Source organism: Cavia porcellus, unplaced genomic scaffold (assembly GCF_034190915.1).
Source record: "Cavia porcellus strain 051 isolate PalLab524CR breed Dunkin Hartley unplaced genomic scaffold, mCavPor4.1 scaffold_9, whole genome shotgun sequence".
NCBI lineage: Eukaryota > Metazoa > Chordata > Mammalia > Rodentia > Caviidae > Cavia > Cavia porcellus.
Genome location: NW_026947492.1, coordinates 62427463 through 62442143, shown reverse-complemented (window position 1 = coordinate 62442143; position 14681 = coordinate 62427463). Strand labels below are relative to the sequence as shown.

Below are 14681 nucleotides of genomic sequence, written 5' to 3'. Positions count from 1 at the left end.
AGACTCTTGCAGGGCGGGGGACATGACTGTGCCTTGCTGAAGTCAGAGAGGGCCAGATCGCATGCTCTGGGTTCCCTCACCTGGTTATGCCCCATGCTAGGTGCACCCTAGCATGAAGATGACATGTAGCAGCCCTGGGGAACTTTTCCTGTGGTCTTTAGACTCAGAACCTTGACACAGAAGCTACTCTTGGTGGCTCTTCTTAGCTGGGTTACTGTGGAGCTTATGCCTGAGCAAGAACTTTTATTAAAGGTGGTTCACTGTCACTGGCTATAGATCTGGAGGAGGCTGCTGCACCTCTGTGTGGGCCCCAAAGGACACTCCCCAGGACAAAGCTTAGTGCAATGGAATGGAGGTAATTTAGGCAGTGACAGGAATTGTTTTAGCAGAGCTCCTATATGCAGGCAAGAAAAGCTCCACACATTAGATCCTGGATCCACCAGTAATTCAGTCACTTACATGCTAACACTCCCACTGGCCAGCCTCATCAGACATAGTTCAAATGTGCTTTTCCCTGGAGAAACACCCAAGCTGGAGCAGGGGAGGGATGTAGACTGTGACAGAGGGAAGCACCTGTGTCTCTGGAGCCCAGAGGGGGCCACTGACCCAAAAAAGGAATTGGCAAGCATTTCTGGAGGACAGACTCTGTGCTGGACTGCTCCCGACAGAAAGGGGTATATTACAGGGAGGAGGAGCTAAATCACCCTCACCCGTAACCCCACCTCCCTGAACAGGGGAGGAAATGCCTCCCCCCCCCCCAATAGGCTCCAGGCAGAGAAGTGTCTGAGACTGACTGGAAACCTGACCCAGGCTGAAGGGCACGGGGGTGTCCATGGTGGGAGATGGACAATGTGACCAGCTTATGCAAGAAGCCTGTCCTTAGTGCTGCAAAAGCAGTTGTTTTGTAGGGAAGAAAATGTGAGGCAGCCTTTATTTCCGATGGCTCCAGAAGGCAAAACTGAAGATCTCTGACAGCTCTGGGCAGACCTCTGTCTTACTCCACGAGAACAAGGATCAGACTGATTCCAAACCAGCTGAGCCAGCACAGAACTTGGGTCTTGTTTCTAGGCCTGATCCATCCCTAGGACCTCACTGCTCTGTTCCTGTCAGCTGGAGAGATCTTCTCTGGGCTCTGGGGCACACCCAGTCTTGGTCTCTCACAGCTCCTCTTCAAATTAGTAAACCTGCTTGCAGCCCAGGGAGTCTGCAGTAAGCTGAGTCAGAAGAGTTCAAAGGAGGCCACCTCTAAGCGTGGGTGGGCCCAGGTGCAACTACACGGCCTCACGTGGCTCCTCAACCTCCTCTCTACACCCTGGAAACCACGGTGGTGGCTTTATCTTCAGGAATTTCAGGGGTGAAGTAGTGGTTCTTTCCCCATTCCAATGCCACACCACATCCTACAAACACAAGGACTAGGGAACGAGATCAACGGGCAGGACCTAAAGTCCAAAGGGGATTCCAGGATTTAGACCCACATAGGTGGGATTTAGATCCCAGCTCCTCCATCTACCTAAATAAATTATTTCACCTTTCTGAACTCGTTAGGTTTTTTTTTTTTTTTTTTTTTTTAATCTGAAATACAGTATGGTCACAGATTCCAAGCTCAGGGGCTAGGGATTTAGCTCAGTGGCAAAAAAGCACCTGCCTTGCAAGCACACGGTCGTGAATTCGATCCCCGGTACCGGAAAAAAAAAAAAGAAATTCCAAGCTCAAAAGATCCGTGATGTTTTGAAGGTTGTTTCTAAAATTCCAATAAACAGTTGTCACTTGTTTCCACCGATGAAGTAGCACCGGGAGTTCTACTCCAAGGGAGTGACGGCCCCAAGATTTGGGGTAGGAACTCCTGCAGGGTAGGTCAGGATGGCTAAGGTGCAAAAGCGGGACTGGAAATGCTCCAAGATTTTACTTCCTCCACTCCTAAGGCCCTGGCAGCCGCCCCCCACCTCCCGCCCCGCCCGCTCCGCGGCCGCTGTCCGAGGTGCTGAGCCATGCGCCCTCGCTGTCTAGGCCCGATGGGCTGCTCACAGGAGGTCAGCATATATTGGTTTTTTGCCAGCTGAGGCAATCTAGGAGGGTACAGGGGTAGACAGGCCACCGTAAGAAGCGGTATGGTTGCCCAGAGTGATGGGAGGCTGCAGTTCTGGAATTGGTTCTGCGCTCCCCCCACTGTCTTGGGAGGACTTCAGGCTCCGTGGGCTCCAGCTACCTCGATATCCAAGAAGGCGAATTCTCAGCGCCGCCCACGCCCCCTTCTGTGCGACTGTTTCCCTCCCACCTTCCAGACGTCCCCTCCTCTGTCTCCTTCCCTGGCTCATCCTATCTTCGCCCCCTCATACGTATGCTCCTCACAGGAGCACAAGCCCCATCTCTCCTCATTCTCTACCCCAGGGCCCACGCCTGGAGCCATCCTCCAACACACGGAAAGCTCAGCGTGCTACCCAGACTGGTCCTCTCTCTGGAACTCCAGACCTGCTACAGTGTGCCTCCCACACATCCCTGGGAACACCCCTGACCCTCGAACGTTCAACATCCAACACACACCTTATCAGAGCTACAAGCAAACCCCTAACCCCCAGGGCTCCTCTCCACCATTTTCTGTGTCAAGTCTGACCGAAGGTCTGAGGAGTCTCTCACATCAGTCCACCTCCTTCCGCCCACCCGCTGCTACTCCCATTCCTCTGGTCATTCCCCAGTTCCATCCATTTCAGCTCCTCTATTTGACATCCACCCTGCACCCAATGGCAACCTCCTAAAATACCTAACAGATCAAAACCTTTATGTGGCTCCCCAATGCCCTTAGAATCAAGGACAACTCCTCAGCCTGACATCTAGGGTCTTCATGATTTGGGCCTGACAACTCCATTCTCTGTTCCAGGTGGAGTAAGGTCTGTTCCCTAAGCACACCCTCATCCTTTCCTTGCCCTAGATTCTACCATCTGTTTCCCCCAGCTGACTTCCCCTTCCTAATTCCTAGCCCACCCTTCCTGGGCTGGCTGGACACACACCCTGCCGGCTTTTCAGGATTCTGGGCTGAGGAGTTGAGCAGCCTTTGGCTGCCTCTCCGGTCCCCAACTTGCCACCTGTCCCAACACCTCACCCCCCTGCTCAGGTTCATCTCATTTTCCCTACCGCTTCCCTCAAGGTTAGGCCAGAGTCCATTCAGCTCAATCCCTGCCTCTGGGCAGTCTCAACAGGCGCAAGGGGGAAATGATGGAGTGAGCAGAAAGGAAGGAAACGCACGTCAGAGCTCACCCTGGAATCATGCAGGAGCAAGGCCTGGATGAGAGGGTGCAGGCGGAAGGGCCCCAGTGGCCATCTCTGTACCCACCCACCCCCACCCCGCCCCAGGACAAGTTGGGGCTGCAGCGTGAAACAGCCCTCAGCCCTCTGGGAGAAAGCTTGGTAATTGGCAGGACATAGACTTCACAGAGGTGTGGTGTGAGCACCCTGATGACGCCCTCTGGCATCAGGAACCCAGAATCGGGAGACCCAGTAGCACAGCAATTTCAGGGGGCCACTCAATGCTTCTCCCCCTCTTCCATAGCCAGGGAACTGCTACCTGTAGCTCCGATGACCATGGAGGAGCACCATACCCTTAAGAGCCTGGCATAGTTCCTCGCATTCTTACATTAGCCATGGACCTCTTCACACCACGGATGACAAAGCCTTGGCTTTGCTGACAAAGAAACTAAAAGCCACCACAGTCACCAAATACCTTCTTCAACACCTCAGGAAGGTGGATTTGGGGATGCAGACCAGGATTGAGGCATTGAGTCAGCTTGAGGTTCCAAGATCAGTGCAAGTTGCTCTATAAGGGAAGGGAAGACTCAGAGCAGGTGGTGACCTCTCCATTACTGGGCAGAGGGACAGACAAGTCAGGAGAGAAGCAGCTCAAAGCTGTTCCAGCAACCCCTCCTGCCTACCCTATCCCATGAGTAAAATGTGCCAGCCTGGCTCAGGAAAAATGAATAGATTTGGGATCTCAGAAAAAAGAAGTCAGTCTAAAATGGAGCTGGACCTGACACTGGGTACCTCCTGCCAAAGGCTGATATCATCTCCAGGAATACAAATGAGAGAGCAGACGATGCTAGCGCCAGGAGGGCTCATTCCCTCATCGCACAGACAGGGAAACTGAGGGCAGTTATGTGCCAGATCACAAAGTGAGTAAAGGACAGGGCTGGCCCTAGAACAACTCAAACTTCTTTCTTCACAACTTTCTCCTTCTCCCTCACTTGCATCCCTAGACGGAGACCCTGGAAAGAAAGGCTATGACACCAGGGAGGGAACCCACACACATTTCGGTAGGGATGGGTCAGGGCAGAGGCGACCCTTGTAGTTTCATATTCTGGAACGTTTTGCTCTCCTCAGGGGCCAAGGCCCAGCCTTCTCACCACTGCCCTCCAGCCCCGCACACTGGGATCCTCCTTGCTGGGAGGCCCTGAGCCTCCTACTCAGCCCTGATTACCTCTTCTCCCCTTTCCCTGCACCTGAAAGGGGATGGAGGGGGTGTGACTCAGTGGGATAAAGGCAGCTGCTATATTTGAATGATTACATAAGTCAGCTGCAATGTGATGACTCCACCAAGGTTGGGAGGCACATTGAGGAGCAGAGGTCTCCCCTCCACCCCTAGTCCCCCAGCCTGGGGAGCAGACCTGACACTATAAGGACCTGGGGATGGGTAGCTGTTCTCTACATTGCTGCTCTGCGAGAAAGTTTCCCTGGGTCCAATCACAAGAGGAAGGCCCTGTTTCCTATCTTAGAAAAACCTCTGGTTTCTAGAAACCCTCAGGTTAGACCCAGATTATGCCCCAGATCTTCCCCCCACAAACTCTCTCCAGCAAGAAAAATAGAAGTGAAGAGAGCTCACCACTCAAGAAAAGAGCACCCGCTGGGCCTGCCTGCCCTGCTGGGAAGGACCTGTGATGCTGGTCTGACCAGCCACTTACTGGCCATCTTCCTTGTAAGTCTCCGAAGAAGGAGGTGAAATGACACACACAAAGCCTTAGCACAGTAGGTGGTGAGTGCTCTGTCTCGCCTTATCAGCACTATCACTTGCACCATCATTGCTGCCATCATCAAGGACGTGGTGGAGACATCCCATGTGTAGGAATCACAGACTGACTCCTCAGTCCCCCGTGATTGCTGAGCTGGGCAGAAGACAGGTCACCAGAGAAGAGCACTGAAGTCTGGAAGTGAGAGCTTGGCCACTGAGCCAAACTCACTTCATCCGCGCTTGGGTGCTGCATGACTGGCAAGCCCTGCTTCTTGGGCCCCGAGTGTGGTGTTCCTTTACGAGAGGGCTTCTGTCCACCTAGGGTTATTGGCATGCAGCACCAGAGGATGGAATGAGGTGCTCTATGTGAGTGTTCTGGGGGTAGCAGCCGGTGGTGGGCACCAGCACAAGGCCCACCTTCTCCAGGCCTTCTGGCAGGAGATAGGCTGTGCCCACCCAGACTATGGACTTTGTTACCATGACACTGGTCTCCATGGTGCCAGCCACACAGTGCCTCCTCTCATTCAGGAGGGACAAAGTGACAGGAGCTGAGATTCAGGCCCCCAACCCCCTTGCCTGTCCTGTCCTCCTGCTTCCATCAGGCTGTGAGATCCACAGCCTGAGACCCTCAGAAGACAGGGCAGGGAGAAAAGACAGTTTCCACTTTATCATCAAAGAGTAACAACAACAACAAAAAAGACTGAGTGACTTGTGTGGAGGGAGGACAGGAGGTGCAGAAAAGTGGTAAAGGGGAAGGTAGGGAGGGCTGAGGAGGGAGCACACGCTATAGGTACCAAAGGGGAAGCGGCTCCCAGCTGATGGGGGCGCCAGTCCAGCCCCTCTCTTTAGTCTCTGTGTTTGGAGGTGGGTGGTGGTGGGCGGACAGAGCAGGGTAGGGAACAGCAACAGGAGGTAGGGGAGCAATTTTCCTAGACAGCACTCGTGTGTGGGTGTTCCTCCACGTGCCGTGTGTGTGTGTGTGTGTGTGTGTGTGTGTGTGTGTGTGTGTGTGATGTACTTGCAAATCTGGAAGTGCAGGCTGAGGTGTGCAGGCACGTGCATGCAGAGCATGAGTATGTATGTGTGGCATGTGTGTGCCTGTGTCACTGTGTCTCCAGGGTGATAAATACAGCAGCAGGAGCTGTAACCAGGGCAGAGAAAGTGCGGAAATTTCCACAGCTTGATGTGGCACAGGAGAGGGTACAGGCCAGGGCTAGGCCAGCCTGGGCTGACCAGCCACTGCTCCTTACAGCTCCTCCAGAGCCAGTTCCTCACCGGGTGCAAGCGGCCCACCCCGCACACAAGTGCCCATGCACACACACCCCTGAAGCGTGCACTTCACACTGTACTGGAAAGGCAGTCCACAAGAGCTTCCTAAAGGCAGTAATCACTGGAGGAGAGATGGGGAGGTTCTGGCCAGTTGAACCTGTGTGAATGGTAGAGGGAGAGTCCCCAGAGCAAGGTCACTTAGGTCACAGAGCTGGCTAAGTGAACAGGAATTATGCTTTTTCCAGTGGGGGGAAGAGCCCAAGGGGCCCATCTGACTGAGTTGTGGTCATATTTCAGAGGCAGGGCCAAGGCAGAGGAAAGGCCCTGGGGTGCCCCTGGGGTACTGGGCTCCAGCCACAACAGGCCCCACTGCAAGTCACATGGCCTTGCCTGTGGTTACACCACGCCCTCCCCTGGAGCTGGCTCTCCATCTCAGCTCCACCTACAGTGACAATGCCAGTCTTAGGCTCCAGTCTTCCATGGAGGCTTCCTCCATCAGTAAGTATCTCCCCGCCCCAGGAGGGCTCCATCGCACACACACACAGCGTGTCCTGTATACCATAGGTTATCAGTACCTGCTGGCTGAATGAAAACACACTGGCCCCGGGAAGAACTCTGGGTGTCATGAAGTCTCCCCAGACATATTCCGAAAGAGGATTAGTAAGGGACAGTGCTAGGTGCTTCACACTGATCAGCTCATTTAATCCTCCACAGAACCCACTAGGAGGCAGCTACTATTAATATCTCCAAAGCACACATGAGAACACCAAGAATTAGAGATCTAAGTCATCTGACCAAAGCCACAGAGCTGGAGAATCGGAGAGTCGTCACCCACACCGTGCTACCTAAAGGCAGTAGGTTGTGAGCAGAGGGCTAGGGGTGACTCGAGCCTAGGGCCAGAGAAGGATTCATCTCCAGCCCAACTTCATCCCTATGCTCAGGGGGAGTGGAGTGGAGGGAGGGCCTAGTCCCTCTCCTCCCCTCGCTCACTCATGTCCTGTGAGCCCAAGGGTCTCTTGAGGCCCAAAGGCTCCTTAGGCCTAGTTGCCAGGCACTTTGCAAGGTAGAAGGCTGAGCTTGAAGAAGGAAGAAGGGAGAAAGCAGACAACTCAACTCTCCAAGCACCTCATACCTTTCCCTGCCTCGGCCTCCTCTTCACTCCTGAGCCCTCAGAGCCAGGGCTCCCTGTGGATCCCCTGGGATTAGGTCTGACCTTGCCTGACCCTCAGAGCCCTGATCTCCTCCTCCAACCTTTACCCTCAGTCACACTCCTCCCTAAGCTGAGCTCTGGGCTTCTCATCCCTCCCTACCGCCAAACCCCAAGTAATACATGCACAAACCCCTCAGAGGCCCCCCAGGGCCCAGTTTTTAGGAGTCCTTTTGACAAGGACTAGCAAAGTCTCCAACACTGTGGTCCCTGGGCCTCCTGTGACAGGGAAACACAGTATTGGAATCAGAAAAGGAACAGGAGACCCCTCCAAAGTGGCAGGGAAAGTCCTCAGGCCTAACTCAGAAAAGCCATACCGTCCTGGGACAGACACCTTCCTCTCCTCCGAGGGTAGACAGCGCAAGAAGCAATGGCTCTGACTCATTAGGCTCTTGGTAAATGGCTGCTCCCTCCTCCTCCCAGATCCTGGAGCCCAGGAGCCACACACACATTCTCGTATTCGGCTTCCTTCCAGAACATCCCAAGTCTTGAGCCAGGAGTAGGGCTGGATCTTGCTCCATCTTCCAGCACAGCAAAGCCTGAGCCAGGGCGACCACACCGGCAGCAAGGCTGAGTGGTGCGTGGCTGCCCCCCAGTGGCCAATGTAGCCGATGCAGCCAGCTCCTTCTCCAGGAGTCAGCTTAGCAGGCAGGCACTTCCAGTTCCACTCACTCTTTGGACCTCAGGTTAAATGGGCACCACAAGGTCAGATCCAGGGAAGAATCCCAACTCCTGAGCACTTGGACAAGGGGTCCACGCACCTTGTCATGGTAGAGATGAAACAGTCAGGCATCTGCGCCACTAGTCAGGCCTGAGCAGCCCATCCAGGGCAAGACAAGTTGGGAGACTCAAAGGACTTAGGCCCAACCTGTGAAACAGGGCAGAAGGATTCAAGGAACCTGTGCCAGTTCCCTGGCACATAGCTCCCCTTCCTGAAAGACGACAAGGAACCTGGAGTCCAGATCCCTGATGTCACCACACCCAGGCCTCCCCACTGGGCTGGGTCACAGGAGTCAGAGTCATGTGGATCTGCCCAGTGGGGCTCTGAGGACCAGATGGTAATGATGCTGTAGGAGGTGGGAATGTGGTGTCCGGAGAGTCCCTCTGTCTCTAAAAAGCCCATTATCTCTCCCATTGCTCAAGGCCTTGGTCTGCTTGTCCCTGGTACGAGGCCCATCCCACCTCTGGAGGGCTGTGCTCAGGGACCAAGGGTAACCTGAAGCCCTCTTTCCTGAAGCTTCTGTGAATCTGTGGTCTTGTGTTTCCAGCAGAGGCTGCTGATGGAGCTGTTCTGAGTCACTGACACCCAGGGCCTGGCTCAGACTGCAGCAGGGACAGGGTCTTGGGCCCAGCTGAGGTCTGTCCTGGGCTGCATCAGGCACTCCCCAGCCTGGCTGCCCAGTGGTACAATGGGGATGGCATTGAGCCAGGCTGAGGCTCTGCCTGGGGCAGGGGAGATTATCTGAACAGTCCAGGTGAGAAAAGAATTCAGGCTCCAGCTTTAGGGTACTAGGCCTTCACCTCTGGGCTTTCCAACCAACCCAGGATACCCAGTGCCCTCAACCAGTCACAGGCCTCAGCACTACAGGGTAAAATACACAGATATATTTATATTATCAAAAGGACCCCCAAAGTGGGGTAGGGGTATCAGGCAGCCTGGGCCCTCCTGGCCAGCCCAGGCTGGAAGGGGCCTGAAGTCCCCATAGTCCAGCTCTCAGTCCCAAAGAGCTCCCTCCCCACTCTGCTGAGTGCTCCTTTCCAGCCCCTGCCTTTTGCTGCTCTGGCATTTGTGGCGGGGTGTGGGGAGGCTCCCTTCCAGCGGGGCCCCAAGGCCTCCAGCCTCTGGAAAAATGATGTCCCCCAGAGCTTGTGCCCATCTCCCCAAGCCCACAAACTCAGGGCGAGTGACCCTGGGGTGAGCGGGCTGGCCCAGGTGGGCCATGCACCTGGACTACCAGGAGGGGCTGCCCTGCTGCTCCCATCCCAGCCAGAGAGCCCAAAGCTACAGTCAGGATGTGGGATATGGGGTGCGGCTTCCTCATGTGGCCCCTGCTGGCTCATGCCAGGCATGCAGAGCATGAGGGTGTCTGAACAGGAATGCTTCCCAGTCACAGTCAGGTCACGGTCACGGTCACGGTCACGGCAGCAGAATCGCACAGCCAGGCTGAATCCAGCACTCAGACATTGCGGAGGACCTGTAAGGATGCCAGAAGCCCAGCTTCCGTTAGCTCTGTGATGGCCAGAGGGCCACCGGCAGTAGAGTGTAGTCACAGAGGCTTCAGGAGCGGGGGCACCAGGATCAAGGAGAAGCTCTGTGAAGCTACCACGGATGGGGACTGGCTGCAGGGTACTCGGAGCTCGGAGGCGCAGGGTGGGAGCCCGGGTCCCCGGCCCTTTGCCCCAGGGGATGACAGCCACTCACAGAAAGCTGGTCTGAAGTAAAGGCCGCCACGCTTCGGCGCATTTCATTTTCACTGCCACGCAGGGGGATCAGCGACACACTGCCCAGCCGTACCTCAGGCACTACCCGGGACACACGCGAGGGCTCTGAGGGCCACACCAGGCCGTCGTGCTGGGGAGGAAGGGAGACAGGGCTGGATCACGCCTCAGCTCACCCAGACACAGCCCTGGATCCACCTACCCTTCCCAGAAAAGCCTCCAGCTAAGATCAGAGGTGACACCCTCTCAGCTTTGATCCCAGCCGATATGAGAAGCAGCTGTAAGCAGATGACTGCATCCTTGGCAAAATACAGCCTGTTATGTTACTCAACAACTCCCATCTCCAGATCCACAAACCTCTCCAAGAATGCAGCACCAAGAAAACATTTCTTTAAGAGGAACACGGCTAAGGTTCCTCCTACCAGGAACTACCATCTCCAAAACCACTCTGTTTCCCTTTAGGCTTTGACTACCAGGAAACTCAGGGTCACAAACAATATAGATATAGGAAAAGAAAACCCAAGGCTCTCTTTTGCTTAAGTACTTCTGAGCTCTCCAGTGCAACTCTTTGTTCTAACCCATCAGTTCTAAGTCGAACCAGCCTCTGGCCTTGCTCTGGATCAAGGGCCATCACTACCCTGTTCCTGTCTAGGCCATAATAGAACCAGGTCACTGCTCTCCTCATGTGCAGGCTTTCTGCTTTCGTTCCTTCTGTCCGGCACACCCCAGCCGCAGTGAGCTCTGTGATGTCAAGTTAAGTTTCCTGTGTTCAGCCTTTCTTTCTTCCTTCGTGTGTGTGTGTGTGTGTGTGTGTGTGTGTGTGTGTGTACACACTGGCCCCTGGTACTTGTCTTCTGCATCTCCAGGCCTGGGCACACACTGGTCCTTCTGCCTGCAAGCCTTTCCCTCCTGGTGAGCTCTCCAAGCTCAGGTACTCAGCTCCCATCGCACTCTGCTGCCATCCTGCTCCCAGTTCAGGCCATCAGGTTAGGGCTCCTAACCCCTCCTAAGGGGTTAGAGTATAACAGGGCACTTCTGGCTCTCTGTTCCTATACAGAGCAAGCCTCGGCCACAGAGGCACTGGGAAGGGATGCTCACTGAACACACAGGCAAGCGAATTAAAAGCAACTCAAAGCCTCCTCAAAGCAACCAACAGCCTAGACACTGAAGCAGGCACATCTACTCTCCACAGTGGGGCCTCCAGGACCCCGCCCACCCCACGGCCCCAGCATTGGTACCTGCACAAAGAGGAAAGTGGCAAACCACTCCCGAAGCTCCATCTGTGTGTCACAGCAAAGGTACCTGCAGGGAGGGCAGAGGTCGGGCCCTATAAAGGCCTGGCTGAGGAGGACGCACCCTGCCGATCTTCCCAGTCCAGGGTCTCCCAGTGGGGTATGGCTGGGCAGGGAGGGGTGACCCAGTCAAGGGGCCTATGCTGCTACCCCTCCAGCCTGGGTCTCATGATAGGGCCCTCACTCACCACTGCTGCTTCTCATGTTTCTCTGTCTCATGTACCACCGTGAAGCCCCAGCTGCAGAGGAGGGGCAAAGGGGTGTGGTCACTCATCATCCTGCACCAGTTCCCAGGACAGACTCAGGGCAAAGCTGGAGGCCTCAGCAGCCTCGACCACTGCCCAGGACTTTGGATCCCCACCTCCCACCCTAGTCCTGGACTGGGGATTTGCTCAGTGGTAGAGTTCTTGCCTGGCATGTACAAGGACTTGGGTTCCATGCCCAGAAACACACACACACACACACACACACACACACACACACACACACAACTAAAGAAAGAAAGAAAGCAAGGGAAGAAGAGAGAGATGCAGGAAAAAACAAACATGTGCCAAGATTACAACCCAGGCCTGCCAAAGACCCAGAGATAGCCAGGCACTGATAGCAGCCTAGGAGAGAGTCAGAAAACCAAGATTAGTGACTTGGATGTGTAATTGGGAAGAGTGGTACAAGGCACCTTCCAAACATGTGGAAATTTTTAGTCACCTTTGGAAACAGATGTATGACTTACTGTCCCTATTACACAGATATGGGGGCAGAGGCACAGAAAGACCCTAGTGGTTCTCAAACATGAGCAATCAGTGCTCCGAGGACATCTTGTTAACTAATTAACACCTGGTCTGGGCCGGTCCCCCAGAATCCAGGACTCAGGAGGCCCATTCACAGGATGGTGCCTGTGAATTTGTGATCTGAAGTGCATGCAGGTGACGCTGCTGCTCTAGGGAACCGCAACTTCAGAGCTACTGCAGAGAGCCGTGTCAAGTTCAAAGGCCTGGCTGTGTCTCCCCATTAACTGTGAGCCCCGAAGGTTCCAGCTGCAGGTCTGCTTCCCGAGTTTTGGCTCACCAGGTGGGTGGCCGGAGTTTCTTCTTTATGCCCAGGTAGACTTTGAGACTCTTGACAGGCCATTCCCTCTCAGGCCGGTGACTCTGGGATAGGAAGAGGAGAAGAGAGCACTTTCGTCATTCAGGCCAGGGACAGAGGCAGTTCTCCCACTGCCTTCTTCTGCTCCTCAGTCCCTCTGACCCCAGCATAAGGCACCTCCTCCGGGAAGCCTCCCTGACATAGCCCTCCTGGCCCAGCCCTGAGCCCCAGCCTCCATCCCTGCAGCAGCATCAGACAGTCAACCCTCAGTCCCCGATGCAGCCAGCCCAGCTGGGATGTCCAGCACAGAGAATCCCAGCCCCAGCCTGCTGCCCTGAAAACTGGAGAATCAACTCATAGCATTAGCTTGGGTCAGATGGTGCACGGAGGGAAAAGCTGCCTGGTATCCTCCGGCACCCAGCTGGAACGGGTAGGTGCCATCTGAGTGCTTCAGGCGGCTGCTTGTGTCTACATTGTCTCAATTATTCACTCTTCTCCCCTCCCCCAGTCCCACCCACGCTCCAGGGTTGACCGTGTGAGCAGAAGGCTTGAGGCCAGCTGTTACTAGCTCTTTGGTTCCATGACAAGGCTGACAACTCAAGCTGAAGCACACTGCTGTTCAGCAGACCAGAGGGAGACCATCCCAATGGCCTAGAAACACGAAGCAAGAGACCAATGTGCTGGGGAGGGGCACCAGGTCACTGACAGGATGCCCGCGGGCCCCACCTCTGCACATGGGTCTGGGCTTAGAAGGAGCAGGCTGGCTTGAAGGCAGAGGAATGGGAGCAATGGCCCCCAGGGAAGAGGCCGTTGGTTGGAATCTTCCTCCTGCTCTGAGGGCCATTTGCTCGCAGGCTTCCTGTTATCAGGCACCCCTGAAGCCAGCACTGGCATCAGGAGAGATGCAGGGGAGGGAGATACACTTACAACCAAAGCTGGGGGTCCAAGACTGAGCCACCTTCATCTTGTTCCCCACCACTGCCCCCAGTCGCCCCAGGCATGGTACCACAGTAGAAGCAAGGAGGACACGAGGGCATGGCTAGGGGAGCTGGCAAGTCCTGGGAGTTTCTAAACTTGCCTGTTATCACAAAAGGATGGGCTCTGTGGAGACATGAGGGGACTTCTACGCTATCATAGGAGCTGTGGTTTAGGAGGGCCTGAACAGGGACTCTTCAGGGGGTTCCTAAAGACCAAGGGCCTGAGGAGAGAGCCCCCTGTCCACTGTGGGTAGTACCTGATCTCACATTCATCCTGTGCTGCAGGCCAGGAGGAAGCTGGACAGTGCGAAGGGAGATAAAGTCATGGGTATGGGAGAAACACAGTGTGGAGAAAACACACACAGTGCGAAAGCAGTGTGGAGAGTGACCGAGTATTTTGGGCACTCAATCTGAAGCGGTGCAGAGATATTGAGAGATAAGGAGACAAAGGAGGAGGCCTTTAATTCGGGCATGGGAGAGCTTCTTGGGGCAGGGGGTACACGGTCTCTCAAAGGAGAACAAAGAAGTGGGACTACTTTTATCAGTTTGGCTGGGGAAGGAGTTTGGGAGGTGGGCAAAATGACATATTACCCGGGCTAGGGATTTAGCTCAGCGGCATGAGTGCCTGCCTTGCAAGCAGGTAGTCGTGAGTTCGGTTCCCAGTACTGATAAAAAGGAAAAAGACAAAAAAAAAAAAAAGACATAAACGCGCTGATTTTAAGGAGCATCTGCCTGCGCAAAGCGAGACAGAAAGATTTACTGGGGGCTGGAGGTGGAGGCTTGGGTGGTTGTGGGGTCTTGGGAATGGAAAGGAGTCGGCACATACACAAAAATGGAGTGGGAGGTTTATCTCTGGAATGAGAAGGAGAACACAGAAGTTACTCTTGGAGAGATAAGTTGTTTCTCTGGGGCCAGTACCAAGTTTGGAGGACGTAGGTAAACCTCAGGCTAGCAGAGTCTATCAGAGAACCAGTGAGGAAGAGCCCTGTGCGCAAGGAAGAAGCCCCGTCAGGAGCACTGAAGAATTGAGCCTGCAGACTGGGAGGAACCAGAGCAGAACAGCAGACTGGGATGGGCCGTAAAGGAGATCAGGCTGCTGGTGAGGAGAACACAAGGCTTTGGGCGTGACAGGGGAAGGATGTGGAGCAAACAGGGTGAAGAAATGGAAAACAGGCTGTGGGCTGGGAGGGAGGGGGAAAGAACCAGGGTTAAGTAAGGAGTAAACCAAGTCAGAACCAAGGAGATAACATCCCAGAACCTTGGTGGACTGACTGAAGGGACAGAGAGGCTTAGAAATGCAAATGTGGTCACAGAGAGGCCAAGAGAAGAGGAGGTACCCCCAGGAGGCGAGGCTGCAGGAACAGATGTGTATCATGCAGAGAAGGAGGTGACGGTCCTGCTCCATCTGCTCTGCTGTTTCC

General features: G+C 54.7%; 1 protein-coding gene across 6 annotated transcripts in view; it reads right to left on the bottom strand.

The window, feature by feature from the left end:
• Nucleotides 1–9059: 9059 nt before the first annotated feature.
• The window catches only part of Arap1 (ArfGAP with RhoGAP domain, ankyrin repeat and PH domain 1), a 57234-nt gene continuing 51612 nt past the window's right edge, over nucleotides 9060–14681 (bottom strand). For all 6 annotated transcript variants that reach the window (XM_003463460.5, XM_063256548.1, XM_013145342.3 and 3 more), the window contains 5 exons: nucleotides 12266–12348; nucleotides 11389–11439; nucleotides 11147–11210; nucleotides 9892–10041; nucleotides 9060–9664 (listed from right to left, as the gene is read on the bottom strand). In XM_003463460.5, the coding sequence (XP_003463508.1) occupies nucleotides 9647–9664; nucleotides 9892–10041; nucleotides 11147–11210; nucleotides 11389–11439; nucleotides 12266–12348 (366 nt within the window). In that variant the 3' untranslated portion in view covers nucleotides 9060–9646. The remainder of the gene's footprint in view (nucleotides 9665–9891; nucleotides 10042–11146; nucleotides 11211–11388; nucleotides 11440–12265; nucleotides 12349–14681) is intronic.